Source organism: Coregonus lavaretus (genome assembly GCF_964263955.1).
Source record: "Coregonus lavaretus genome assembly, chromosome: 23".
NCBI classification, from domain to species: Eukaryota; Metazoa; Chordata; class Actinopteri; order Salmoniformes; family Salmonidae; genus Coregonus; species Coregonus lavaretus.
In genome coordinates this window covers 1,642,350-1,668,493 of record NC_140010.1, presented here as the reverse complement: position 1 = coordinate 1,668,493, position 26,144 = coordinate 1,642,350, and the positions used below count along the sequence as shown (strand labels likewise).

The 26,144-nt window shown below is 48.1% G+C and overlaps 1 protein-coding gene across 2 annotated transcripts in view; it reads left to right on the top strand.

Annotated features, from left to right (window-relative positions):
* LOC311099108 (MAP kinase-interacting serine/threonine-protein kinase 2-like) overlaps positions 1-25,737 on the top strand; it is a 53,175-nt gene extending 27,438 nt beyond the window's left edge. Inside the window, exons 10-13 of one of the 2 annotated variants that reach the window (XR_014609687.1) lie at positions 12,862-13,056; positions 15,961-16,125; positions 18,936-23,126; positions 23,185-25,737. Coding sequence is in view for 1 of the 2 variants with exons in the window: in XM_084139740.1 (XP_083995866.1) it covers positions 12,862-13,056; positions 15,961-16,125; positions 18,936-19,331 (756 nt within the window). In the remaining variant the exon portion in view is untranslated. Of the gene's footprint in view, positions 1-12,861; positions 13,057-15,960; positions 16,126-18,935 lie in introns of both variants that reach the window. The other variant, XM_084139740.1, reaches the window with a different exon arrangement.
* Positions 25,738-26,144: the final 407 nt, after the last annotated feature.

Sequence of the window (26,144 nt, the reverse complement as noted above, 5' to 3'; positions counted from 1 at the left end):
AGTAACCTCTGTAGTTATGGCTATAGACAGTAACCCCTGTAGTTATGGCTATAGACAGTAACCTCTGTAGTTATGGCTATAGGCAGTAACCTCTGTAGTTATGGCTATAGGCAGTAACCTCTGTAGTTATGGCTATAGGCAGTAACCTCTGTAGTTATGGCTATATACAGTAACCTCTGTAGTTATGGCTATAGGCAGTAACCTCTATAGACCATAACCTCTGTAGTTATGGCTATAGGCAGTAACCTCTGTAGTTATGGCTATAGGCAGTAACCTCTGTAGTTATGGCTATAGACAGTAACCTCTGTAGTTATGGCTATAGACAGTAACCTCTGTAGTTATGGCTATAGGCAGTAACCTCTGTAGTTATGGCTATAGGCAGTAACCTCTGTAGTTATGGCTATAGACAGTAACCTCTATAGACAGTAACCTCTATAGGCAGTAACCTCTGTAGTTATGGCTATAGGCAGTAACCTCTGTAGTTATGGCTATAGACAGTAACCTCTGTAGTTATGGCTATAGGCAGTAACCTCTGTAGTTATGGCTATAGGCAGTAACCTCTGTAGTTATGGCTATAGACAGTAACCTCTGTAGTTATGGCTATAGGCAGTAACCTCTGTAGTTATGGCTATAGACAGTAACCTCTGTAGTTATGGCTATAGACAGTAACCTCTATAGACAGTAACCTCTATAGACAGTAGCCTCTGTAGTTATGGCTATAGGCAGTAACCTCTGTAGTTATGGCTATAGACAGTAACCTCTGTAGTTATGGCTATAGACAGTAACCTCTGTAGTTATGGCTATAGACAGTAACCTCTGTAGTTATGGCTATAGACAGTAACCTCTGTAGTTATGGCTATAGACAGTAACCTCTGTAGTTATGGCTATAGGCAGTAACCTCTGTAGTTATGGCTATAGGCAGTAACCTCTATAGACAGTAACCTCTGTAGTTATGGCTATAGACAGTAACCTCTGTAGTTATGGCTATAAACAGTACCCTCTGTAGTTATGGCTATAGACAGTAACCTCTGTAGTTATGGCTATAAGCAGTAACCTCTGTAGTTATGGCTATAAGCAGTAACCTCTGTAGTTATGGCTATAGACAGTAACCTCTGTAGTTATGGCTATAGGCAGTAGATGCCTTGAACACCTTTGTTAAACTTGGGTGCAATCAGAAATGCATTGGAAACAGTTGAGTGTGTTTCAGGAAGGGAATAGATATCCTCTCCTTGCTCATCACTTGCCTTAGGGCTGCACCTCTATATCGAGCTGAGAAACAGCCATGATCATGTTGATAGCCAGAGACTTGTCAGTTACTTTATGAATCAACCTCAGTTCTTTTTTCTTTTAGGATCTAGAATTGCTTTTTAAAGGCCTGTCAGTTGATCGCTGTTTGGGGTTTTAGGCTGGGTTTCTGTACAGGACTTTGTGACATCTGCTGATGTAGAAAGGGCTTTATAAATAACATTTGATTGATTGATAGTAGCATTTGATTGATCTGCTAAATGGCATATTATTATATTATTATAGCAAGCCAGCGCTGAAGTGACATGAATAAAACATGCAGCAGCGTTGTATGAGTGAGTCATATCTATATTTATCAATCAGCTCCTGCGTTCTCCTCCTCAGCTCCTGCGTTCTCCTCCTCAGCTCCTGCGTTCTCCTCCTCAGCTCTTTATATACTGACAGCACAGGCTTTTATCTTCAATGACCTACAGGCTTTTTAAGTGTTCTACAACCTAGATTCTCCTCCACAACAGCCCTACCTCTGGGCCCCTAATACACTACACATCTCTTACTGGGCCCCTAATACACTACACATCTCCTACTGGGCCCCTAATACACTACACATCTCTTACTGGGCCCCTAATACACTACACATCTCCTACTGGGCCCCTAATACACTACACATCTCTTACCGGGCCCCTAATACACTGCACATCTCTTACTGGGCCCCTAATACACTGCACATCTCCTACTGGGCCCCTAATACACTACACATCTCTTACTTGGCCCCTAATACACTACACATCTCTTACTGGGCCCCTAATACACTACACATCTCTTACTTGGCCCCTAATACACTACACATCTCTTACTTGGCCCCTAATACACTACACATCTCTTACTTGGCCCCTAATACACTACACATCTCTTACTTGGCCCCTAATACACTACACATCTCTTACTTGGCCCCTAATACACTACACATCTCTTACTTGGCCCCTAATACACTGCACATCTCTTACTGGGCCCCTAATACACTGCACATCTCTTACTGGGCCCCTAATACACTACACATCTCCTACTGGGCCCCTAATACCTGGTGGACACCACATGTTTTCAGTCAGACATTCACTTTTGCCATACAGAGTTGAAATATCTAACCAATACATTTTGAATTGAATAATATTGTTTGTGAACTTCAGAGCTGTAAACACATTCTAGTACTAGTCACCTGCTGGAGAGTCTACACCAGGGTTCTTCAAGTCCGGTCCTGGAGGGCCCAAACACTTCTGTTTTTCATTTCTACCTGGTAGTTAATTGCACTCACCTGGTGTCCCAGGTCTGAATTAGCCCCTGATTAGATGAGAATATGGGGCGCAGTGGTCTAAGGCACTGCATCGCAGTGCTAACTGTGCCACTAGAGATCCTGGTTTGAATCCAGGCTCTGTCGTAGCCGGCCGCGACCGGGAGACCCATGGGGCGGCGCACAATTGGCCCAGCGTCGTCCAGGGTAGGGGAGGGAATGGCCGGCAGGGATGTAGCTCAGTTGGTAGAGCATGGTGTTTGCAACGCCAGGGTTGCGGGTTCGATTCCCAGTATGAAAAATAATAATGTATGCACTCACTAAGTCGCTCTGGATAAGAGCGTCTGCTAAAATGTAAAATGTGAAGAAGAAAAAAATGTATATGACTGCTGCTAGATATCTTAGTCCTCAGAATTGTAGTTGATTTTTGCAGATGCATCATTGGTTTTGTAACCGAATTTTTCTACAGACATCTTTAAAACCGGTTAAATGAGTGTCGTGACGGCCGCGCGCCCAGAGTAAGCAACGACATGGTGATTTTGTCTCCGATCTCAAACTTGTCTGTGAGTTGTGTAGTGTAGTGTACACCCAGCTAAGAATGTATTTCTAACCCCTGCCTAGGTCTGGAGGAGAAGGGGTCTTTTTCACATCAACATCGAAGTTACAAACTGTTCCTTCCCTATCGCCTGGAGACTTTAAGAATGTTCCCGGAGAAAGCAAGCGAGAGATGAGCATAGGTGCTGGATATTTTTTTCTTCTTAAATTTACATTTTAGTAATTTAGCAGACACTCTTATCCAGAGCGACTTACAGTTAGTGAGTGCATACATTTTTCATACTGGTTTTGGGTTTTCACCAGATTCCAAAAACTGTGGAATGACACTGGCATCGGGGTTACATTGGGCTAACCACCCTCCTTCCCCTCCTCTGTCCCACTGGCATCGGGGTTACATTGGGCTAACCACCCTCCTTCCCCTCCTCTGTCCCACTGGCATCGGGGTTACATTGGGCTAACCACCCTCCTTCCCCTCCTCTGTCCCACTGGCATCGGGGTTACATTGGGCTAACCACCCTCCTTCCCCTCCTCTGTCCCACTGGCATCGGGGTTACATTGGGCTAACCACCCTCCTTCCCCTCCTCTGTCCCACTGGCATCGGGGTTACATTGGGCTAACCACCCTCCTTCCCCTCCTCTGTCCCACTGGCATCGGGGTTACATTGGGCTAACCACCCTCCTTCCCCTCCTCTGTCCCACTGGCATCGGGGTTACATTGGGCTAACCACCCTCCTTCCCCTCCTCTGTCCCACTGGCATCGGGGTTACATTGGGCTAACCACCCTCCTTCCCCTCCTCTGTCCCACTGGCATCGGGGTTACATTGGGCTAACCACCCTCCTTCCCCTCCTCTGTCCCACTGGCATCGGGGTTACATTGGGCTAACCACCCTCCTTCCCCTCCTCTGGCATCGGGGTTACATTGGGCTAACCACCCTCCTTCCCCTCCTCTGCATCGGGGTTACATTGGGCTAACCACCCTCCTTCCCCTCTGCATCGGGGTTACATTGGGCTAACCACCCTCCTTCCCCTCCTCTGTCCCACTGGCATCGGGGTTACATTGGGCTAACCACCCTCCTTCCCCTCCTCTGTCCCACTGGCATCGGGGTTACATTGGGCTAACCACCCTCCTTCCCCTCCTCTGTCCCACTGGCATCGGGGTTACATTGGGCTAACCACCCTCCTTCCCCTCTGTCCCTCTTTCCTCCATTTTAGCAGAATCGATCTATTTTTTTTTCTCCTGCTGTTACAAAACCAGTTCTAGGCTTCATTCCAAGGCCCGTCCCCTGATGTAGAAACCACATTGTGATTGGCTGGGTCAGCGGGAGGGAGTGGGCGTGTCAGCTGAGCTGTAATGATTTGTTTTTACCACATGCCTGGTTCAGAGGATATGTCCCAAAGGGCACCCTATTCCCTATGGGTCCTGGTTAAAAGTAGTGCACTATGTAGGGAATAGGGTGCCCTTTTTGACGCATCCAGTCACAGGACTACTGATGTTTGTTGTGGATTCTAGAGTGTAGCGTTCAGGCAGGATATTACTGTTGGACTGTTGTGGATTCTAGAGTGTAGCGTTCAGGCAGGATATTACTGTTGGACTGTTGTGGATTCTAGAGTGTAGCGTTCAGGCAGGATATTACTGTTGGACTGTTGTGGATTCTAGAGTGTTCTAGAGTGTAGCGTACAGGCAGGATATTACTGTTGGACTGTTGTGGATTCTAGAGTGTTCTAGAGTGTAGCGTTCAGGCAGGATATTACTGTTGGACTGTTGTGGATTCTAGAGTGTAGCGTTCAGGCAGGATATTACTGTTGGACTGTTGTGGATTCTAGAGTGTAGTGTTCAGGCAGGATATTACTGTTGGACTGTTGTGGATTCTAGAGTGTAGCGTTCAGGCAGGATATTACTGTTGGACTGTTGTGGATTCTAGAGTGTAGTGTTCAGGCAGGATATTACTGTTGGACTGTTGTGGATTCTAGAGTGTAGCGTTCAGGCAGGATATTACTGTTGGACTGTTGTGGATTCTATAGTGTAGCGTTCAGGCAGGATATTACTGTTGGACTGTTGTGGATTCTAGAGTGTAGTGTTCAGGCAGGATATTACTGTTGGACTGTTGTGGATTCTAGAGTGTAGTGTTCAGGCAGGATATTACTGTTGGACTGTTGTGGATTCTAGAGTGTAGCGTTCAGGCAGGATATTACTGTTGGACTGTTGTGGATTCTAGAGTGTAGCGTTCAGGCAGGATATTACTGTTGGACTGTTGTGGATTCTAGAGTGTAGCGTTCAGGCAGGATATTACTGTTGGACTGTTGTGGATTCTAGAGTGTAGCGTTCAGGCAGGATATTACTGTTGGACTGTTGTGGATTCTAGAGTGTAGCGTTCAGGCAGGATATTACTGTTGGACTGTTGTGGATTCTAGAGTGTTCTAGAGTGTAGCGTACAGGCTGTCATGTGCCTTTTACTGAGGAGTGGCTTCCGTCTGGGCACTCTACAATAAAGGCCTGATTGGTGGAGTACTGCAGAGATGGTTGTCCTTCTGGAAGGTTCTCCCATCTCCACAGAGGAACTATGGAGTTCTGTCAGAGTGACCATCGGGTTCTTGGTCACCTCCCTGACCAAGACCCTTCTCCCCCGATTGCTCAGTTTGGCCGGGCATCCAGCTCTAGGAAGAGTCTTGGTGGTTCCAAACTTCTTCCATTCAAGAATGATGGATGCCACTGTGTTCTTGGGGACCTTCAATGCTGCATAACTTTTTTGGTACCCTTCCCCAGATCTGTGCCTCGACCCAATCCTGTCTCGGAGCTCTACAGACAATTCCTTCGACCTCATGGCTTGGTTTTTGCTCTGACATGCACTGTCAACTGTGGGACCTTTATATAGACAAGTGTGGGCCTTTTTTTCAGATCTCATAGCAAATGTTTTATTTTCAATAATTTTGCAAAAATGTCTACCTCTGTTCGCTTTGTCATTATGGGGTATTGTGTGTTGATTGAGGATTTGTATTTATTTAATCAATTTTAGAATAAGGCTGTAACGTGACAAAATGTGGAAAAAGTGAAGTGGTCTGAACACTTTCCGAATGCACTGTATAGTGAGCAATATGTTTGGAACATCAAATCACAATACCGATTCGGAATAGATATAGAATTGGGGGAATCACAAGACATATCGTATCGGCACCTAAGTATTGTGATATCGTATCATGAGGTCCCTGGCAATTCCCAGCCCTAATTTGCACAGGGAGAGAGAGAATGCTAGGCATTCCAGAAGGTTCCAGCCAAGCCAAGGGCACAGGGAAAGGACAACAGAAACCGGCTTAGTTCCTGCTGGAGTTGGGGTTTTTAGTTGTTTTTGGTGGCCAGATTCCTAGCTTCATATTCTGGGCCCTTGGGGTAGTAGCAAGCAAGGAGGAGTCACTGGGGTGGAACCTGTCAACTCCAAGATTTACCACGTTGGAAGAAGAATCTCCTCCTCTCTTCAGCCCCACTCCTAGTGGTTACTGGTTGAGTCTCCTCCTCTCTTCATCCCCACTCCTAGTGGTTACTGGTTGAGTCTCCTCCCTTCAGCCCCACTCCTAGTGGTTACTGGTTGAGTCTCCTCCTCCCTTCAGCCCCACTCCTAGTGGTTACTGGTTGAGTCTCCTCCCTTCAGCCCCACTCCTAGTGGTTACTGGTTGAGTCTCCTCCCTTCAGCCCCACTCCTAGTGGTTACTGGTTGAGTCTCCTCCTCCCTTCAGCCCCACTCCTAGTGGTTACTGGTTGAGTCTCCTCCTCCCTTCAGCCCCACTCCTAGTGGTTACTGGTTGAGTCTCCTCCCTTCAGCCCCACTCCTAGTGGTTACTGGTTGAGTCTCCTCCCTTCAGCCCCACTCCTAGTGGTTACTGGTTGAGTCTCCTCCTCCCTTCAGCCCCACTCCTAGTGGTTACTGGTTGAGTCTCCTCCTCCCTTCAGCCCCACTCCTAGTGGTTACTGGTTGAGTCTCCTCCTCCCTTCAGCCCCACTCCTAGTGGTTACTGGTTGAGTCTCCTCCTCTCTTCAGCCCCACTCCTAGTGGTTACTGGTTGAGTCTCCTCCTCCCTTCAGCCCCACTCCTAGTGGTTACTGGTTGAGTCTCCTCCTCCCTTCAGCCCCACTCCTAGTGGTTACTGGTTGAGTCTCCTCCTCCCTTCAGCCCCACTCCTAGTGGTTACTGGTTGAGTCTCCTCCCTTCAGCCCCACTCCTAGTGGTTACTGGTTGAGTCTCCTCCTCCCTTCAGCCCCACTCCTAGTGGTTACTGGTTGAGTCTCCTCTCTTCAGCCCCACTCCTAGTGGTTACTGGTTGAGTCTCCTCCTCTCATCATCCCCACTCCTAGTGGTTACTGGTTGAGTCTCCTCCTCCCTTCAGCCCCACTCCTAGTGGTTACTGGTTGAGTCTCCTCCTCCCTTCAGCCCCACTCCTAGTGGTTACTGGTTGAGTCTCCTCCCTTCATCCCCACTCCTAGTGGTTACTGGTTGAGTCTCCTCCTTTCTTCAGCCCCACTCCTAGTGGTTACTGGTTGAGTCTCCTCCCTTCAGCCCCACTCCTAGTGGTTACTGGTTGAGTCTCCTCCTCCCTTCAGCCCCACTCCTAGTGGTTACTGGTTGAGTCTCCTCCTCCCTTCAGCCCCACTCCTAGTGGTTACTGGTTGAGTCTCCTCCCTTCAGCCCCACTCCTAGTGGTTACTGGTTGAGTCTCCTCCCTTCAGCCCCACTCCTAGTGGTTACTGGTTGAGTCTCCTCCTCCCTTCAGCCCCACTCCTAGTGGTTACTGGTTGAGTCTCCTCCTCCCTTCAGCCCCACTCCTAGTGGTTACTGGTTGAGTCTCCTCCCTTCAGCCCCACTCCTAGTGGTTACTGGTTGAGTCTCCTCCTCCCTTCAGCCCCACTCCTAGTGGTTACTGGTTGAGTCTCCTCCTCTCTTCAGCCCCACTCCTAGTGGTTACTGGTTGAGTCTCCTCCTCCCTTCAGCCCCACTCCTAGTGGTTACTGGTTGAGTCTCCTCCTCTCTTCAGCCCCACTCCTAGTGGTTACTGGTTGAGTCTCCTCCCTTCAGCCCCACTCCTAGTGGTTACTGGTTGAGTCTCCTCCTCTCTTCAGCCCCACTCCTAGTGGTTACTGGTTGAGTCTCCTCCCTTCAGCCCCACTCCTAGTGGTTACTGGTTGAGTCTCCTCTCTTCAGCCCCACTCCTAGTGGTTACTGGTTGAGTCTCCTCCTCCCTTCAGCCCCACTCCTAGTGGTTACTGGTTGAGTCTCCTCCCTTCAGCCCCACTCCTAGTGGTTACTGGTTGAGTCTCCTCTCTTCAGCCCCACTCCTAGTGGTTACTGGTTGAGTCTCCTCCTCCCTTCAGCCCCACTCCTAGTGGTTACTGGTTGATCCTATTCCCTCCTGGTTCCAGGAGTTCTCCAACCCAGATGTTCAGAAACACCAAGGGACTTTAGGAAAGGTTCTGGAATTACCGCTTTCCAAACAATAGCAACCCTAACACAAGGCCTTGACGATTAGTTGAGTCAGGTGTCTTACTGCTGGGCTAGAACAAAAACGTGCACTCCCCAAGTGGGGGTCCTGAACAGCTGTTGGGTGGTGGGTGCGGGTATGTGCTTGCTGACAGTGGGCTAGTCTGTCACACTGTGGCACAGTGTTCTGCCCAGGCAAGGTTATGCAAGGGAGCAGTGAGACAACTGGCCAGGCCTCCAGGCTCAGTCCTACAGGAGAAGACTGCAGGCGCACCACCTGAGGATGTCTGTCTGTCTCAGTAGACAATGAATACCCTGCTTCTGGACACAACACACAGGCTTCTATGGAGATTTCCTTTAGCTAAGAAAGGGACTTAATTACTTTTCAGACATTCAGGTTAACTAATGCTTGGTGTTCATAGTTATTCTCAATTCCTATTCAGGTGGACTAGTTCAACAGTATGATGACAGACATATTCAGGTGGACTAGTTCAACAGTATGATGACAGACATATTCAGGTGGACTAGTTCAACAGTATGATGACAGACTGACTTATTCAGGTGGACTAGTTCAACAGTATGATGAGACTGACTTATTCAGGTGGACTACCTGCCTGAAGACACTGATATGACTGGCTTTAGAACACACTGCTCTCTTCTACTAGCCTTTGTGTGTTTGCCTGCTACAATCTGCCAGCCAGAGCAAGGCCAGTTGCCTGCTACAATCTGCCAGCCAGAGCAAGGCCAGATAGTGAGGCACAGCCCTGGAATCTTGTGATTTTAGGGTGCAAGGTCATCTGGCCTTAAAGAGGTTCCCAATCTGCCAGGGACCCAAGGCTGTCTGCTAGCGCACCAAGGCCATTAACCAGAATAGACTATTTAAATTGATTTGAAAACTGATAAACATTAGCTTTTCTTTTAAGAAAAACATGTATGTAAATGTCAATAATTAATTAGCAGTATTAAAAAGTGTAGGTGGTAGCCTATTGGCTACAGTCTCATGTCCACAGGGCTTAGCTGGGACACGTGCTTGCTCTGTCTGAATGGGACATGGCCACAGGGCTTAGCTGGGACACGTGGTTGCTCTGTCTGAATGGGACATGGCCACAGGGCTTAGCTGGGACACGTGGTTGCTCTGTCTGAATGAGACAAGGTCACAGGGCGTGGTTGCTCTGTCTGAATGGGACAAGGCCACAGGGCGTGGTTGCTCTGTCTGAATGGGACATGGCCACAGGGCTTAGCTGGGACAAGTGGTTGCTCTGTCTGAATGAGACAAGGTCACAGGGCGTGGTTGCTCTGTCTGAATGGGACATGGCCACAGGGCTTAGCTGGGACACGTGGTTGCTCTGTCTGAATGAGACAAGGTCACAGGGCGTGGTTGCTCTGTCTGAATGGGACATGGCCACAGGGCTTAGCTGGGACACGTGGTTGCTCTGTCTGAATGAGACAAGGTCACAGGGCGTGGTTGCTCTGTCTGAATGAGACAAGGTCACAGGGCGTGGTTGCTCTGTCTGAATGGGACATGGCCACAGGGCGTGGTTGCTCTGTCTGAATGGGACATGGCCACAGGGCTTAGCTGGGACACGTGGTTGCTCTGTCTGAATGAGACAAGGTCACAGGGCGTGGTTGCTCTGTCTGAATGAGACAAGGTCACAGGGCGTGGTTGCTCTGTCTGAATGGGACAAGGCCACAGGGCGTGGTTGCTCTGTCTGAATGAGACAAGGTCACAGGGCGTGGTTGCTCTGTCTGAATGAGACAAGGTCACAGGGCGTGGTTGCTCTGTCTGAATGGGACATGGCCACAGGGCTTAGCTGGGACACGTGGTTGCTCTGTCTGAATGAGACAAGGTCACAGGGCGTGGTTGCTCTGTCTGAATGAGACAAGGTCACAGGGCGTGGTTGCTCTGTCTGAATGAGACAAGGTCACAGGGCGTGGTTGCTCTGTCTGAATGGGACAAGGCCACAGGGCGTGGTTGCTCTGTCTGAATGAGACAAGGCCACAGGGCATGGTTGCTCTGTCTGAATGAGACAAGGTCACAGGGCGTGGTTGCTCTGTCTGAATGGGACATGGCCACAGGGCTTAGCTGGGACACGTGGTTGCTCTGTCTGAATGAGACAAGGTCACAGGGCGTGGTTGCTCTGTCTGAATGGGACAAGGTCACAGGGCGTGGTTGCTCTGTCTGAATGAGACAAGGTCACAGGGCGTGGTTGCTCTGTCTGAATGGGACATGGCCACAGGGCTTAGCTGGGACACGTGGTTGCTCTGTCTGAATGAGACAAGGTCACAGGGCGTGGTTGCTCTGTCTGAATGGGACATGGCCACAGGGCTTAGCTGGGACACGTGGTTGCTCTGTCTGAATGGGACAAGGCCACAGGGCGTGGTTGCTCTGTCTGAATGAGACAAGGTCACAGGGCGTGGTTGCTCTGTCTGAATGGGACATGGCCACAGGGCTTAGCTGGGACACGTGGTTGCTCTGTCTGAATGAGACAAGGTCACAGGGCGTGGTTGCTCTGTCTGAATGGGACAAGGTCACAGGGCGTGGTTGCTCTGTCTGAATGAGACAAGGTCACAGGGCGTGGTTGCTCTGTCTGAATGGGACAAGGTCACAGGGCGTGGTTGCTCTGTCTGAATGGGACAAGGCCACAGGGCTTAGCTGGGACACGTGGTTGCTCTGTCTGAATGAGACAAGGCCACAGGGCGTGGTTGCTCTGTCTGAATGAGACAAGGCCACAGGGCGTGGTTGCTCTGTCTGAATGGGACAAGGCCACAGGGCGTGGTTGCTCTGTCTGAATGGGACATGGCCACAGGGCGTGGTTGCTCTGTCTGAATGGGACAAGGCCACAGGGCGTGGTTGCTCTGTCTGAATGGGACAAGGCCACAGGGTGTGGTTGCTCTGTCTGAATGGGCAAGGCCACAGGGCTTAGCTGGGACACGTGGTTGCTCTGTCTGAATGAGACAAGGTCACAGGGCGTGGTTGCTCTGTCTGAATGGGACAAGGCCACAGGGCGTGGTTGCTCTGTCTGAATGGGACAAGGCCACAGGGCTTAGCTGGGACACGTGGTTGCTCTGTCTGAATGGGACAAGGCCACATAGCTTAGCTGGGACACGTGGTTGCTCTGTCTGAATGGGACAAGGCCACAGGGCTTAGCCTCACAATGGGTTGGTGTAACACTGCAGCAGGAGGTAAAGACCAGGCAGTGGTCCAGCTGGCGCCAGGGTCTCTGTTAGGAAAATTAGCGCTGGACATTTGACGGGCACCATTTTATCGGACATTTTTTAAAAGAACTTTACCGGACCCATATGAATGAGTTGCATAACCTGATTACGGCGTCCACCCACGGTTCTCAGAATGACAAATCGCAGTTTGTGGTAATTCGTCTTAACAGAACTTGCAACTCGAGGATTGCAACGCCGTGCGTCCTTCTTAGTGAATTCCGATTTGAAGATGTTAGAACAACAACGAGATGAGTAACGAACAGCGAAATCACCAGCTGTCAGTCTACTATCCCCCATAGTAGAAATGTTGACCTATTCTATTGGTCAGCTTGTGGAGAAAGAAACAGCCCAATCAGACTCTGGGACAGTTGTGTGACGATAGATCCCAAATTCATCCAACCAGTAGGCCTCGGATACATTAGTCTGATGTAACAGATCAGAACGTTTAGCTTAGAATGGTGATAAACTATTATTTATTCACATTATAAGCACAGCAATCCGCAGTAAGCTACGCGCAAATGTTCGTTCCATAATGCAATTAGCGGGAAAACACCGTTGAGCGGTTTCATGAGACAGAGATTAAAATATCCGTAAGACATTTTGAAAGAGGGGAGATCTAAAGATGCAACAACTAGCATGGGGTTTCTAATATGACTAGGATTGTGCCTTTGGCTACTGGACAATAAAAGAAAGTTGATTTGAAAACCAGTAGAACATGAGAGAAATAGGCTACTGGTTCCAACGGCATATGGAAGTCTTTCTAAAATAATTGCCTGCACGTTTGGTGGGATTTTGGCTAGGCTCCTTTTGAAGCAAGGTAAGACATGCCTCGTAATATGTAGTAAAACCTTCAGGTTTCAAACAGTGAACTATATGTTATCAAAATGCGTACTGCGTCCTTTGCAAAGTGGTGTATTGACGCGCTGAAGCCTGCCTACTTGTCTATGCACTTGAATGGGAAGCGCGCTTATATTACCAGTTGAGATAAAACCCTCTGCTCCTCACCTCCTCTCCTCTCCTGCCTCCCTCGTCCTCTCCTCCCCTGCCTCCCTCCTCCAGATAAGGACTGTACATTCTGTCTCTGGTCTCTCCCCAGTGTGGTTCAGCAGAGTACATGGCTCCAGAGGTAGTGGAGGCCTTCAGTGAGGAGGCTACGATCTATGATAAGCGCTGTGACCTGTGGAGCCTGGGGGTCATCCTGTACATCATGCTGAGTGGGTACCCTCCCTTCGTAGGGCGCTGTGGCACCAACTGTGGTTGGGACTGGGGAGAGCCCTGCCAGGAATGCCAGGTAAGATATGAGCTGACACAAACACATCAATAACATGCTAAAAAACATACACATGCCAATTGACTACTACAACACGCTACAACACTACTTCTACTACAGCAGCACTACTACAACACTACTACTACAATACACTACTACAACACTACTACTACAATACACTACTACAACACACTACTACAACTATAAACCACAACACACTACAAACACACTAATACTACAACACTACTACTACAGCAACAACACTACTACAACACCACTACTACAACACTACTACTACAATTACAACACTACTACAACACTACTACTACAATTACAACACTACTACAACACTACTACACGCTACAACAACACTACAACAACAGCACTACTACTACAACACTACAAAAACAGTACTACTACAACACGCTACAACAGCACTACGACGCTACTACTACAACAACACCACTACTACAACAACAGCACACTCATCACTCCCATTGGGAAGCAGAGGCACAAATCAACATCTTGAGATCGCTTGGCCCTGAGAAAAAACCTTATTAGTGCTGGCCACTCCTGAGCCTGAGACCGGTTGGTTAGGACAGGGGTTAAAGATCAAAGGAGACTGCCTTTCTTGAAATGTTTAAACACATGGGAGCACAGTCTAGATGTCATTTTGGAGTTTTCCTTTAGAAGTCCTTATATGGAGTCTTCCTTTAGAAGTCCTTATATGGAGTCTTCCTTTAGAAGTCCTTATATGGAGTATTCCTTTAGAAGTCCTTATATGGAGTCTTCCTTTAGATGTCCTTATATGGAGTCTTCCTTTAGATGTCCTTATATGGAGTCTTCCTTTAGATGTCCTTATATGGAGTCTTCCTTTAGATGTCCTTATATGGAGTCTTCCTTTAGATGTCCTGTATATGGAGTCTTCCTTTAGATGTCCTTATATGGAGTCTTCCTTTAGATGTCCTTATATGGAGTCTTCCTTTAGATGTCCTTATATGGAGTCTTCCTTTAGATGTCCTTATATGGAGTCTTCCTTTAGATGTCCTTATATGGAGTCTTCCTTTAGATGTCCTGTACAGTGCACTCGGAAAGTATTCAGACCCTTTGTCTTTTTCCACGTTTTGTTACGTTACAGCCTTATTCTAACATGGATTAAAACAATAATAATCCTCATCAATCTACAAACACTACCCCATAATGACCCAATACCCCATAATGACCCAATACCCCATAATGACCCAATACCCCATAATGACCCAATACCCCATAATGACCCAATACCCCACAATGACCCAATACCCCACAATGACCCAATACCCCATAATGACCCAATACCCCATAATGACCCAATACCCCATAATGACCCAATACCCCATAATGACCCAATACCCCATAATGACCCAATACCCCATAATGACCCAATACCCCACAATGACCCAATACCCCACAATGACCCAATACCCCATAATGACCCAATACCCCATAATGACCCAATACCCCATAATGACCCAATACCCCATAATGACAAAGTGAAAACAGGTTTTTATGTATTACAAATAAAAATCAGAAATTCCTTATTTACATAAGTATTCAGACCCTTTGCTATGAGACTCGAAATTCAGCTCAGATTCATCCTGTTTCCATTGACCATCCTTGAGATGTTTCTACAACTTGATTGGAGTCCTCCTGTGGTAAATTCTATTGATTGGACATGATTTGGAAAGGCACACACCTGTTTATATAAGGTCTGATGAAACCAAGATTGAGCTCTTTGGCCTGAATGCCAAGCGTCACGTCTGGAGGAAACCTGGCACCATCCCTACGGTGAAGCATGGTGGTGGCAGCATCATGCTGTGGGAATGTTTTTCAGCGGCAGGAACTGGGAGACTAGTCAGGATCGAGGGAAAGATGAACGGAGCAAAGTACAGAGAGATCCTTGATGAAAACCTGCTCCAGAGCGCTCAGGACCTCAGACTGGGTCGAAGGTTCACCTTCCAACAGGACAACGACCCTATGCACACAGCCAAGACAACGCAGGAGTGGCTTTGGGACAAGTCTCTGAATGTCCTTGAGTGGCCCAGCCAGAGCCCAGACTTGAACCCGATTGAACATCTCTGGAGAGACCTGAAAATAGCTGTGCAGCGACGCTGTTTTTTGTTGTAATAATTTAGCAAAAAATTTCTAAACCTGTTATTGCTTTGTCATTATTGGGTATTGTGTGTAGATTGATGAGGGGGGGGGGGAAACTATTTAATCCATTTTAGAATAATGCTGTAACGTAACAAAATGTGGATGTCGTCAAGGGTACTTTCTGAATGCACTGTATATCTGAGCTCTGCTCCTGGACACGAGAGCATGTAGAACCCTGGTCCCTACCCTGGTCCTTACCCTGCTCCTTACCCTGCTCCCTACCCTGGTCCTTACCCTGGTCCTTACCCTGGGCCCTACCCTGGTCCTTACCCTGGTCCTTACCCTGGTCCTTACCCTGGTCCTTACCCTGGTCCCTACCCTTGTGCTCAGAACCAGATGCCTCTAAAGATGATGGAAACTGGAGAGGGACAATACTATTTTGATTTATAGATACACAATGCTACACATCAATATATAATTCAACTGAAATTATGTAACGAAAACTGAGTCTTAAATTCACATTCCTTTTCCTGTTTTTTGATTGTGAAAACCCCACAAAAACCTGCCCATTTTGTAATATTAAAGCCACTTTGGCCAAACCAAAACAACCAACACATTTGTTTTAAGAACCTTCTACAGTATGGCTTTTGTCACATCTCCAGAACATGCTGTTTGAGAGCGTCTTAAATCTAGAACTGTCCCCTAACCCAGTCTCTCTCTCGGCTGCGCTCCATTACGTTCTTAAATCTAGAACTGTCCCCTAACCCAGTCTCTCTCTCGGCTGCGCTCCAGAACATGCTGTTTGAGAGCATCCAGGAGGGGAAGTACGAGTTCCCTGAGAAGGACTGGCAGCAGATCTCCTCTGGAGCCAAAGACCTCATCACCAGACTTCTAGTCAGAGACGCCAAGAACCGCCTCAGTGCTGCTCAGGTCCTGCAGCACCCCTGGGTCAGAGGGGTACGGATCCTATCTGTTTCTCTACCTGTCGCTCTGTGTGTCGGTCGGTCTGTCGGTCTGTGTGTCTGTGTGTGTCGGTGTCGGTGTGTGTGTCGGTCTGTGTGTGTGTGTGTGTGTCGGTCTGTGTGTGTGTGTGTGTGTCGGTCTGTGTGTGTGTGTGTGTGTCGGTCTGTGTGTGTGTGTGTCGGTCTGTGTGTGTGTGTGTCGGTCTGTGTGTGTGTGTCGGTCTGTGTGTGTGTGTCGGTCTGTGTGTGTGTGTGTGTCGGTCTGTGTGTGTGTGTGTGTCGGTCTGTGTGTGTGTGTGTGTGGGTCTGTGTGTGTGTGTGGGTCTGTGTGTGTGTGTGGGTCTGTGTGTGTGTGTCGGTGTGTGTGTGTCATCTGTGTGTGTGTGGGTCTGTCTGTGTGTGTGTGTGTGTCGGTCGGTGTGTGTGTCGGTGTGTGTGTGTGTCGGTCTGTGTGTGTGTGTGTCGGTCTGTGTCTCTCGATCTCTGTTTTTCTCACTATCTATCTGGCTCAAATAAAATGTCACATGCTTGGTAAACAACTAACAGTGAAATGCTTAATTCCCAACAATACAGAGAGAGAAATCTAACAATAGAAAAATGAGGAATACATCCAAAGAGTAACTATATACCCGGGGTACCAGTACAGAGTCTATATACCCGGGGTACCAGTACAGAGTCTATATACCCGGGGGACCAGTACAGAGTCTATATACCCGGGGTACCAGTACAGAGTCTATATACCCGGGGGACCAGTACAGAGTCTATATACCCGGGGTACCAGTACAGAGTCTATATACCCGGGGTACCAGTACAGAGTCTATATACCCGGGGGACCAGTACAGAGTCTATATACCCGGGGTACCAGTACAGAGTCTATATACCCGGGGTACCAGTACAGAGTCTATATACCCGGGGGACCAGTACAGAGTCTATATACCCGGGGTACCAGTACAGAGTCTATATACCCGGGGGACCAGTACAGAGTCTATATACCCGGGGTACCAGTACAGAGTCTATATACCCGGGGGACCAGTACAGAGTCTATATACCCGGGGTACCAGTACAGAGTCTATATACCCGGGGTACCAGTACAGAGTCTATATACCCGGGGGACCAGTACAGAGTCTATATACCCGGGGGACCAGTACAGAGTCTATATACCCGGGGGACCAGTACAGAGTCTATATACCCGGGGTACCAGTACAGAGTCTATATACCCGGGGGACCAGTACAGAGTCGATGTGCAGGGGGACGAGGTCATTGAGGTAGATATGTACATAAAGGTAGGGGTAAAGTGACTAGGCAATATGATAGATAATAAACCGTAACAGCAGCGTACGTGGTAAGTCAAAAGAGTTGGTGCAAAAGGGTCAATGCAGATAGTCCAGGTAGCTATTGGTCTTAAGGCTTGGAGGTAGAAGCTGTTCAGGGTCCTGTTGGTTCCAGACTTGGTGCATCGGTACCGCTTGCCGTGCTGTAGCAGAGAGAAGTCTATGACCTGGGTGGCTGGAGTCTTGGACAATTTTAAGGGCCTTTCTTTTCCCCGCCTGGTTTAGAGGTCCAGGATGGCAGGGAGCTCGGCCCCAGTAATGTACTGGGCCGTACGCACTACCCTCTGTAGCGCCTTGTGGTTGGATGCCAAGCAGGTGCCATACCAGGCGGTGATGCAGCCAGTTAAGATGCTTTCAACGGTGCAGCTGTAGAACCTTCTGAGGACATCCACTGACCACCTCCCTGTAGGCTGCGATCAGACAGGCCAACCACCGTCGTGTCGTCAGCAAATATAATGATGGTGTTTGAGTCTTGCGTGGCCACGCAGTCGTGGGTGAACAGGGAGTACAGGAAGTCCTGGGATCCAGTTGCAGAGGGAGGTGTTCAGTCCCAGGGTCCTAAGCTTAATGATGAGCTTGGAGGGGACTACGATGTTGAATGCTGAGCTGTAGTCAAGGAACAGCATTCTCACGTAGGTGTTCCTCTTGTCCATGTAGGAAAGGGCAGTGTGGAGCGCAATAGATCTGTGGAACTGTTGGGGCGGTATGCAAATTGGAGTGGTCTGGGATGATGGTGTTGATGTGAGCCATGACCAGCCTTTAAAAGCACTGCATGGCTATAGATGTGAGTGCTACGGGTCGGTAGTCATTTAGACAGGTTACCTTCGCTTTCCTAGGCACAGGGACTATGGTGGTCTGCTTGAGGGTATTACACACTGGGTCAGGGAGAGGTGAAAATGTCAGTGAAGACACTTGCCAACTGGTCAGCGCATGCTCAGAGTACGCGTCCTGGTAATCCGTCTGGTCCCGTGGCCTTGTGAATGTTGACCTGTTTAAAGGTTTTACTCACATCGGCTATGGAGAGCGAGATCACAGTCGTCCGAAACAGCTGGTGCTCTCATGCATGGTTCAGTGTTGCTTGCCTCGAAGCGAGCATATACTGAATTTAGCCCATCTGGTAGGCACTGGGCAGCTCCCGGCTGGGTTTCCCTTTGTAAGCCATGATAGTTTGCAAAGCCCTGCCACATCCATGGAGCTTCAGAGCCAGCGTAGTAGGATTTGATCTTAGTACTGTATTGATGCTTTGACTGTTTGATGGCTCTTGTTCTGTCTCGCTCTCTTTCTCTCTCACTTGTCTATCACACTCTGTCCCTCTCAATCTTTCTCTTGATCGCTCCCTCTCTCCATCTCTCGGTTTAGCTCTGTTTTTGAACTGTAAGATGATTGAGCAACTTTGACCTCCAATGGAAGGGACAAAAGGTAGCTGCCTAGAATCCATGACCTAATCATTCCACGTCTGTCTCCTCTCCCTAAGTGTGCTCCGAACACCGTGCCCTCCATGCTGAACCACAGAGGCAGCAGAGCCCAGGACCTGACCTTCTTCGCCGGCCAGGCTGTGGCCGTCACCCGCCAGCTAGCTGAGCAGGACGAGAGCGACCGTCAGGAGAGAGAGGACCTCGACAAAGACGAGGTGTCTGAGGAGGAGGAGTCGCTGGGGTCCCTCTCTCTGTCCCCCTCGCCCCACCACATGGCTACCAGCACCACTGCCAGCTGCAGCCTCAGCCCCCGGAGCTCCCTGCGCCCCCTCTCCACCTTGTCCTCTCGGCTGGCCCGGCGCAGGAGGAGAGGGCTCCCCCACACGGGGCCGGTGTGTGCCTCTGAGCTTCGGCAGCTCCTTGCCCCCCTGGTCATCATGGGGGACTGTGCCTGAAACCACTAATAACCGTTAAACTGACCGACCAACTGCAAACCCAACCTGATAATGCTCCTGAAAAATCAGTTCCACTCCTCCTCCCACCTCTCTTCCCCCTCCCCTCATCTTTTTCATCACTAAGCCACACCTGCAATACCTCAGTGGCGTGGATGATGATGATGATGTGGTCTTCGCAGCACATAAGCACATTGACCCTCTGCCTAATTCGAAGACTCTTCTACTCTTGGGGGGGGGGGGGGGGTTGTTCGAATGTTGAGGAGCAATGACAGGGTTTATTATTTTTGGGGATGGGAGGGAGGGGAAAGGGATTTTGAAGGCACAAAAAAATAAACTAAGTTTGAAACAAGCTCCCACACCAAAGGACTAGCTACTGTTCCACATGCTGTATTCAGAGGAACTGGGTCGACCCACTCTGAATTGAAAACTTCATCAACCAGCTATCAGCCAGGTCCAACCAGCTTCATCAGATATACTAAAGACACCAGGATAGATATACTAGCTAGAGGGATTAATGAGTTAGCCAGCTAACTTTGATAAGCGGGATTAATGAGTTAGCCAGCTAACTTTGATAAGCGGGATTAATGAGTTAGCCAGCTAACTTTGATAAGCGGGATTAATGAGTTAGCCAGCTAACTTTGATAAGCAACCCAAAATAGACATTGATTTTATTGTTCATTTAAAAAAAGCTAAACTTGGATACGTTTTTTTGTTTGTTAAATCAATTTGACATGCAGTTTTTCAAGCTTATCTTTCTACAAAATAAAATGGATCACAATATGTAGGCGCGTTAGCTGGCTAACTCCTTTATCCTGCTTTGTAGGAGACCCCTCAGGACCTTCCCTCTGCTTCAGTCTACCTGCCCTGTGAAGGAGGGTGGGAGGGTCCACCTATCCAGCTAGCAGCAGTGTTGTAACGCACTAATTAAATCTTTGAGACCTGTCAGTTTCACTAAGTGGCTCACTCGAACCCTTCCTGCTTGTTGTAGTGGGAGCTCAGGTGGCCTGATAACCGGGCCCGGCCCCCAGGCTAGCTAACTCTTTATGAGGCCGCTAGGCTAGCTAACTCTTTATGAGAACCGCTAGGCTAGCTAACTCTTTATGAGAACCGCTAGGCTAGCTAACTCTTTATGAGAACCGCTAGGCTAGCTAACTCTTTATGAGGCCGCTAGGCTAGCTAACTCTTTATGAGAACCGCTAGGCTAGCTAACTCTTTATGAGGCCCCCAGGCTAGCTAACTCTTTATGAGAACCGCTAGGCTAGCTAACTCTTTATGAGGCAGCTAGGCTAGCTAACTCTTTATGAGGCCCCCAGGCTAGCTAACTCTTTATGAGAACCGCTAGGCTAGCTAACTCTTTATGAGAACCGCTAGGCTAGCTAACTCTTTATGAGGCCGCTAGGCTAGCTAACTCTTTATGAGAACCGCTAGGCTAGCTAACTCTTTATGAGGCCGCTAGGCTAGCTAACTCTTTATGAGAACCGCTAGGCTAGCTAACTCTTTATGAGGCCGGTAGGCTAGCTAACTCTTTATGAGGCAGCTAGGCTAGCTAACTCTTTATGAGGCCGCTAGGCTAGCTAACTCTTTATGAGGCCCCCAGGCTAGCTAACTCTTTATGAGGCAGCCAGGCTAGCTAACTCTTTATGAGAACCGCTAGGCTAGCTAACTCTTTATGAGAACCGCTAGGCTAGCTAACTCTTTATGAGGCAGCCAGGCTAGCTAACTCTTTATGAGAACCGCTAGGCTAGCTAACTCTTTATGAGAACCGCTAGGCTAGCTAACTCTTTATGAGAACCGCTAGGCTAGCTAACTCTTTATGAGAACCGCTAGGCTAGCTAACTCTTTATGAGAACCGCTAGGCTAGCTAACTCTTTATGAGAACCGCTAGGCTAGCTAACTCTTTATGAGAACCGCTAGGCTAGCTAACTCTTTATGAGGCCGCTAGGCTAGCTAACTCTTTATGAGGCCGCTAGGCTAGCTAACTCTTTATGAGGCCGCTAGGCTAGCTAACTCTTTATGAGGCCGCTAGGCTAGCTAACTCTTTATGAGGCCGCTAGGCTAGCTAACTCTTTATGAGGCCGCTAGGCTAGCTAACTCTTTATGAGAACCGCTAGGCTAGCTAACTCTTTATGAGAACCGCTAGGCTAGCTAACTCTTTATGAGGCCGCTAGGCTAGCTAACTCTTTATGAGAACCGCTAGGCTAGCTAACTCTTTATGAGAACCGCTAGGCTAGCTAACTCTTTATGAGAACCGCTAGGCTAGCTAACTCTTTATGAGAACCGCTAGGCTAGCTAACTCTTTATGAGAACCGCTAGGCTAGCTAACTCTTTATGAGAACCGCTAGGCTAGCTAACTCTTTATGAGGCCGCTAGGCTAGCTAACTCTTTATGAGGCAGCCAGGCTAGCTAACTCTTTATGAGAACCGCTAGGCTAGCTAACTCTTTATGAGGCCGCTAGGCTAGCTAACTCTTTATGAGGCAGCTAGGCTAGCTAACTCTTTATGAGGCCGGTAGGCTAGCTAACTCTTTATGAGAACCGCTAGGCTAGCTAACTCTTTATGAGAACCGCTAGGCTAGCTAACTCTTTATGAGGCCGCTAGGCTAGCTAACTCTTTATGAGGCCGGTAGGCTAGCTAACTCTTTATGAGAACCGCTAGGCTAGCTAACTCTTTATGAGAACCGCTAGGCTAGCTAACTCTTTATGAGAACCGCTAGGCTAGCTAACTCTTTATGAGGCCGCTAGGCTAGCTAACTCTTTATGAGAACCGCTAGGCTAGCTAACTCTTTATGAGAACCGCTAGGCTAGCTAACTCTTTATGAGGCCGCTAGGCTAGCTAACTCTTTATGAGAACCGCTAGGCTAGCTAACTCTTTATGAGGCCGCTAGGCTAGCTAACTCTTTATGAGAACCGCTAGGCTAGCTAACTCTTTATGAGGCCGCTAGGCTAGCTAACTCTTTATGAGAACCGCTAGGCTAGCTAACTCTTTATGAGGCCGCTAGGCTAGCTAACTCTTTATGAGAACCGCTAGGCTAGCTAACTCTTTATGAGGCCGCTAGGCTAGCTAACTCTTTATGAGAACCGCTAGGCTAGCTAACTCTTTATGAGAACCGCTAGGCTAGCTAACTCTTTATGAGGCCGCTAGGCTAGCTAACTCTTTATGAGGCCGCTAGGCTAGCTAACTCTTTATGAGAACCGCTAGGCTAGCTAACTCTTTATGAGAACCGCTAGGCTAGCTAACTCTTTATGAGAACCGCTAGGCTAGCTAACTCTTTATGAGGCCGCTAGGCTAGCTAACTCTTTATGAGAACCGCTAGGCTAGCTAACTCTTTATGAGGCCGCTAGGCTAGCTAACTCTTTATGAGAACCGCTAGGCTAGCTAACTCTTTATGAGAACCGCTAGGCTAGCTAACTCTTTATGAGGCCGCTAGGCTAGCTAACTCTTTATGAGAACCGCTAGGCTAGCTAACTCTTTATGAGGCCGCTAGGCTAGCTAACTCTTTATGAGGCCGCTAGGCTAGCTAACTCTTTATGAGGCCGGTAGGCTAGCTAACTCTTTATGAGGCCGCTAGGCTAGCTAACTCTTTATGAGGCCGCTAGGCTAGCTAACTCTTTATGAGGCCGCTAGGCTAGCTAACTCTTTATGAGAACCGCTAGGCTAGCTAACTCTTTATGAGGCCGCTAGGCTAGCTAACTCTTTATGAGAACCGCTAGGCTAGCTAACTCTTTATGAGAACCGCTAGGCTAGCTAACTCTTTATGAGAACCGCTAGGCTAGCTAACTCTTTATGAGGCCGCTAGGCTAGCTAACTCTTTATGAGAACCGCTAGGCTAGCTAACTCTTTATGAGAACCGCTAGGCTAGCTAACTCTTTATGAGGCCGCTAGGCTAGCTAACTCTGGCTATCTAGTACCTCCTCATTGCTGGGACTTTACACACAAACACAAAGTCCAAACAATATCTCACCTGTTATCATTATTTCTGCCCCTTGAAGCACTGCTGCTGTGGTGGTAATATAGATCCATTATCTGAGATCTGAGCCGTTCTAATTAACATGTTGTGCTCACTGACTGGCTGTATCACAAGTGGCATATAGGGAATAGGGTTCCATTTGACGCAGTCATTAACTGCAGTAAGAAGACATGGACCCTGCCACACTACCCTGAGCTCATAGTGCTGGTTTCCTCAGACAAGTTAAGCTTAGCCTAGACTAAAAATCACTTTAAATGGAGAATCGTTTTAACATGCTTCTTAGTCCAGGACTAGGCTTAATTAATCTGTGTCTGGGAAACCAGCCTTACATTGGTCTGGACCCAAGAGAGTCCCAGCAACAAAGGTACTTAAAACTTGAACACAAACTGTTTTCAAACGGATACCTCAGGACCTTGAAATATATAGCGAGAGCTGGGGGGGACCTCACCAGGTATCAGCCAGGTATCTATAGAACTGTTATCGACTCACCAGGTATCAGCCAGGTATCAATAGAACTGTTATCGACTCACCAGTTATCAGCCAGGTATCAATAGAACTGTTATCGACTCACCAGGTATCAGCCAGGTATCAATAGAACTGTTATCGACTCACCAGGTATCAGCCAGGTATCAATAGAACTGTTATCGACTCACCAGGTATCAACCAGGTATCAATAGAACTGTTATCGACTCACCAGGTATCAGCCAGGTATCAATAGAACTGTTATCGACTCACCAGGTATCAGCCAGGTATCAATAGAACTGTTATCGACTCACCAGGTATCAGCCAGGTATCAATAGAACTGTTATCGACTGACCAGTTATCAGCCAGGTATCAATAGAACTGTTATCGACTCACCAGGTATCAGCCAGGTATCAATAGAACTGTTATCGACTCACCAGGTATCAGCCAGGTATCAATAGAACTGGTAATGATTCACCAGGTATCAAGAGAAGTCAAAGGGATATTTGAGGAGAGAGATCCTCAGACTCCTTAACTTTCCCTTTAAATCTCAATTTCTGAGTTTCAGTTTATTTATTTTTATTTTATTTTAAATCACACGATCAAAAGATGCCATCTACATTCTAAGATCATTATTAAGAAGTTTTAAAGGCCTTGGTAATAAATCTGTCATGTTGATGACAACTGATTTAATGAATAGTCATGGCCTTGGTTGTCCAGATGACTGCCTTTTCAGTGTCTTCAGACGAGCCTCCATGATGGCTAGCTAGCTGGTGGTATTTCAACCCGACGGGGTGTAATCCAAGAAGACCAAATGAACCACTTGTAGAAGGAATGCCCAGGGCCAAGTGTGTTTTAGTCCCACATTAGGGATAGTTCTGTGGCTGTAACCAGCTGCCCAGATCAGATCATCCTAGTTCTGTGGCTGTAACCAGCTGCCCAGATCAGATCATCCTAGTTCTGTGGCTGTAACCAGCTGCCCAGATCAGATCATCCTAGTTCTGTGGCTATAACCAGCTGCCCAGATCAGATCATCCTAGTTCTGTGGCTGTAACCAGCTGCCCAGATCAGATCATCCTAGTTCTGTGGCTATAACCAGCTGCCCAGATCAGATCATCCTAGTTCTGTGGCTGTAACCAGCTGCCCAGATCAGATCATCCTAGTTCTGTGGCTGTAACCAGCTGCCCAGATCAGATCATCCTAGTTCTGTGGCTATAACCAGCTGCCCAGATCAGATCATCCTAGTTCTGTGGCTATAACCAGCTGCCCAGATCAGATCATCCTAGTTCTGTGGCTATAACCAGCTGCCCAGATCAGATCATCCTAGTTCTGTGGCTATAACCAGCTGCCCAGATCAGATCATCCTAGCTCTGTGGCTGTAACCAGCTGCCCAGATCAGATCATCCTAGTTCTGTGGCTATAACCAGCTGCCCAGATCAGATCATCCCAGTTCTGTGGCTGTAACCAGCTGCCCAGATCAGATCATCCTAGTTCTGTGGCTGTAACCAGCGGCCCAGATCAGATCATCCTAGTTCTGTGGCTATAACCAGCTGCCCAGATCAGATCATCCTAGTTCTGTGGCTATAACCAGCGGCCCAGATCAGATCATCCCAGTTCTGTGGCTATAACCAGCTGCCCAGATCAGATCATCCTAGTTCTGTGGCTATAACCAGCGGCCCAGATCAGATCATCCTAGTTCTGTGGCTATAACCAGCGGCCCAGATCAGATCATCCTAGTTATGTGGCTATAACCAGCTGCCCAGATCAGATCAGCCTAGCTCTGCTCGACTCATGTTGCTATAAAATAAGGATTACTGTCGCATGACCTAAAGCAACAACAACATGTTATTTGAAGTTCTCAACAGTCTTTCTCAAAGTCTAAATGGAAACAATTGAGTGATTTTGGGGCAGATTAGGGAAAGCATTCCAAACAACAGATCTTAAAGGATAGGAAGAGGATGCGAATGATAAACCCAGATGTTTTATTTCAGGGGGGTTAACTCCCAAGAACTCCTAGGCTTGTATCCCAAATGGTACCTTATTCCCTATGCAGTACACTACTTTTGACCAGGACCCATAGGGCTCTATGTGCACTATCCAGAAAATAGGGTGCCATTTGACCAGGACCCATAGGGCTCTATGTGCACTATCCAGAAAATAGGGTGCCATTTGGGATGCATATTTACTATACCGTGCCAGGGCTGCTGTTCTTCAGGCTGTTAAGCTTCTGTTTTTATTTGTTTTACTGTGGTTTTAAAGTTTCAACATTGTTGGCGGGAATAGACAGTGGTTCTGTTTCCCTGTTCAGAGGATAGTTATTGAACTCGTTCAGAGGATCGTTATTGAACTCTGTGGTTGAGGGAACAGTATGTTGTTGAGGGAAAG